A 3,862-nucleotide genomic window follows, 5' to 3' on the forward strand; every position below is an offset into this window, starting at 1 on the left:
ATCTCCACCCCATCCCACCTCCTGCCCACCTGCCCGCCCGCCTCCGCGCGAATGAGCAGTGCCCGGCTTAACCTGGTCCGGCCTCGGGCCCACGTGCAGTGTCCGCATGCCTCGTATCCGTCTGTCCACACGTCTGTTTGTGTCATCCCACTAATGTGAATTTCAGCAGCAAGTGTGGTGTTTGTTCTTTATTTTTGTCTTTGTCTCTGTGCCGTTGCTGTCGTTGTCCTTCAATAAGGTTGACTGCATTCAGCCAGTGCCAAAAGAGGAGCCCAGTCCCGCTACCAAATTCCAGTCCATCGGGGTTCAGGTAGAGGACGACTGGCGGTAAGTCGGACAGAGGTGGCGGCTGCTTCCCCTCTCCTCTCCCTCCCTCCGCTCACCTCTCCTGCTCTCCCTAACCCACTTCTCCTTGCTGGATTTCTAATAACCAAGCTGGGTTTGGGGTGCGGGCGGTGGCCCAGGCGTGGGGGTGGCGGGCAGGTGGGTGGACAGATGAGCAGTTGCTCTGAGACCAGTCAGCCCATGGGGGGGTCTAGCTGGAATGGCCCCACTACCCTGATGTTGGGGGTCTTCTTGGCCCCACTGCAGTAAACAGGCAACCTTATGACCGTGTCCTCGTGTGTGTGTGTGTGTGTGGGTATGGGTGGGATGGGGCAAGGGCTGAGCCAAGAATGAGACGGGGCTGTGGGACCCGCTTCAGGCGCATGGTGAGCAGATGGTGCATCCGTTTCTCTGTCTCCTGGGTGTCCAGGTCGGGGTGGCCTCTGGTCCCCGTCCGTCTTGGTGATTTACTTCTCCTTGTCCCCATCCTTCCCATTTCCCATCCACAGAAGCAGCGCTCCTTCTCACAGTATGTCCTCCCGACGGGACACTGACTCGGATACCCAGGATGCCAATGACTCAAGCTGTAAGTCATCCGAAAGGAGCCTACCAGACTGCACCCCACACCCCAACTCCATCAGCATTGATGCTGGCCCCCGGCAGCCCCCCAAGATTGCCCAGATCAAGCGCAACCTCTCCTATGGAGATAACAGCGACCCTGCCCTGGAGGCATCCTCGCTGCCCCCACCCGACCCCTGGCTCGAGACGACCTCCAGCTCTCCAGCAGAGCCTACCCAACCAGGGGCCTGCCGCCGTGATGGCTACTGGTTCTTAAAGTTACTTCAGGCAGAAACAGAGCGGCTGGAAGGCTGGTGCTGCCAGATGGACAAGGAGACCAAAGAGAATAACCTCTCTGAAGAAGGTGAGTGCTGCAGGGTGACACCCTTGGGCTGTGGGAGGAGGGGTCACAGCTGATGCTCCAGGTCTAAGTGGGGAGGGTCTCCTGGGTTCTCAATCTAGTTTCTAACTCACCTCTTATTTTCGTGCTTTTTTTTTTTGTCACTCATCCACCTACATAACCAAACCTCATTGTTAGGCAGCAATTGTACAGCCCATGGGTCAGCCACATCTCAGTTTGAATGCCAGCTCCTCTCTTGCTAGTGAAGTGGTCTCCATCAAGTTACTCTGAGCCTCAGTTTCCTCATCTAAATGCTCCCCTCTAGCTGCATAGGCATGTCATAAGGATAGAATGCGGCAGTGCACAGAGAGGGCTTGACAAAGTGCTGGGCACAGAGAAAGTTGAAACCATAATTATGCCTTCAATAGCCCCTTCCAGAGGAGCTGGGTTGCCAGGCATCAGGGATCTACTCGGTCCTCAGCCTGGCAGGAGGAACTGTAAATGAGCAGTACAGAAGTGATCTCCTTTTCCGCTTAAGTATCTACACCATTCCTGGTTCTAAAAATTTCTCTGAGAAATTAGTTTAAGAACTAGAAATACATAGGAAGTCTAGCTTCATGGGTTTTAGCAGGGAATGAGTGGTTTAGAGGCAACCCCCAGGAAGCTCCAAGCTACCTCCCTACTGGCCTGGTTTAGCCAAAGCTCTGGTTCCCAGTGAGCTCTCTCTTCATAGAACATTCAGGAAGGACAGGTTTTGAGAGTATCCAAATGGGATAGGCCCAGCATCCCACCAACATCTCATCACCTTTGATGATTCAGAGGGCATCTCAGTCATTGTTTGCACTGTCCTGTGGGCCAGTTCCTAGCTTTGATGTCACACCCACTGAAGTGCAGGGAACTGTTGCAAGGTGTGTGTCTAATAACTTTTTATAGTAGTAGTATTAAAAGACAAAAACGGGCTGGCAGATGGTGTGGTGGTTAAGGACTCTAGACTCCCACAGAGCTAACTGTGATTCGAGTCCCCAACCTGGCGGCTTGCTTTCTCACTTCCCTCCTTTCTGTCTCACTCTCTCTCTCTCAATCTGTTCCTCTCTGGTCAAATTAAAATAAATAAATAAATAAATAAATAAATAAATAAAGTTAAATAAAATAATTCTAGTAAACAAATACATACATAAATACATATATACATAGGCAAGGATCAGAGAGCACTAAAGGCCTCCAACAGGAGACATCTAGCCTCCTGCCCTGCCTTGGCCTTTCCCCAGTTTCAGTTCATTAGCTGTCTGTTCTGGTGTTTACCTTTATCTTTCTTTTTGAGAACATATCTGCTTTTTATTTCCTGCTAAGGTATATGGGTATTTAGCTGCCACAAAATGTCGACCTCTTCTGCCCCACCATCAGGATGTCACACCACAGTTTTTGGTTAAATAACGATTATTCACTGCACAGCCTATACTAGATTATCATTCCATTTCATTTTTTAAAATATTTTCCCTATAATGAATAATTACTTTTTATTTTTTAGATTTTTGCAAAAGGGTGCGTGTGCTCACCAGAGAGACAAAGAGAGGCAGTGAGAGGGGAAGTGAGAACTCTCCCAGGGTAAGATGGCAATGCCATTCTCCTCTTGAGATTTTAGGCACACATACACATTCCTGATGTGACTTTCAAGCCACCATGTCTAAGACTCAAACCATGACCAGCCATGTAGGAGTCCAGTGACATAACCACCATGCCACCTCCTGGCCCTGCCTCATATTTTTGATACATTTTATTTTCTAAATTCCTATTTGTAATGTTTTCATGTGTGCCATTGGATTTACCAACGCTTCTCAGTATTATCTTCCCAAGGTGAAAACACACTAGATAATCTCTTAGTTTGATATTTTTCCTGGTTTTCCTGTCTTCTGCTCTGACCTGACTGGGCTGCTCTTGGGACCTGCTGTCACTGCTGTCCTGAGATTTTTTTTTTTTTTTTTTTGGAGAGGTTTTTGCTACAGGGCACGTGTGCTCGCCAGACAGACACAGACAGAGAGACAGAAAGCAAGAAATCACCCCCCAGGGGGGATGGTCATGCCGCAATCCCTTCTCCTCCATTCTCCTCTCAGGATCTTGGGCATGCACACACACGCGCCCGGCATGAGTTTTAAGCCACCGGGTCTAGGAGGCGAACCGCAGTCAACTACATGGGGGTCCAGCGACATAGCCATTACGCTAACTGGTGGCCCCCCTGGAACACATCTTTGATCAGAAAGAAATTTTTGGAAATTTTATTCAGACATCACACAATTTGGCTGGGTCTAAAGTTGAAAATAATAAATTTTTTAAAATACACGCACATATATATATAATTTATGTCTACATATAAAAATAACAAAGTTGGAAATAATTTTCCCTCAGAATTTTAAGGTTCCATTGTCTTAAGGGTTTGTGTTTTTTTTTTTTTTTTTGGAGAGGTTTTTGCTACAGGGCACGTGTGCTCGCCAGACAGACACAGACAGAGAGACAGAAAGCAAGAAATCACCCCCCAGGGGGGATGGTCACGCCGCAGTCCCTTCTCCTCCGTTCTCCTCTTGGGATCTTGGGCACGCACGCACATGCACCCGGCATGAGTTTTAAGCCACCAGGTCCGGGACG

At 48.9% G+C, this 3,862-nt stretch overlaps 1 protein-coding gene across 1 annotated transcript in view; it reads left to right on the plus strand.

Moving 5' to 3' along the window:
• The window catches only part of DLGAP4 (DLG associated protein 4), a 99,171-nt gene that overhangs the window by 69,830 nt on the left and 25,479 nt on the right, over window positions 1-3,862 (plus strand). The window contains 2 exon segments of the mRNA XM_014586148.2: window positions 239-327; window positions 834-1,246. Coding sequence (XP_014441634.2) covers window positions 239-327; window positions 834-1,246 — 502 coding nt within the window.

The sequence above is a fragment of the Tupaia chinensis genome, unplaced genomic scaffold, assembly GCF_000334495.1.
Source record: "Tupaia chinensis unplaced genomic scaffold, TupChi_1.0 Scaffold000115_1, whole genome shotgun sequence".
Classification (NCBI taxonomy): Eukaryota; Metazoa; Chordata; class Mammalia; order Scandentia; family Tupaiidae; genus Tupaia; species Tupaia belangeri.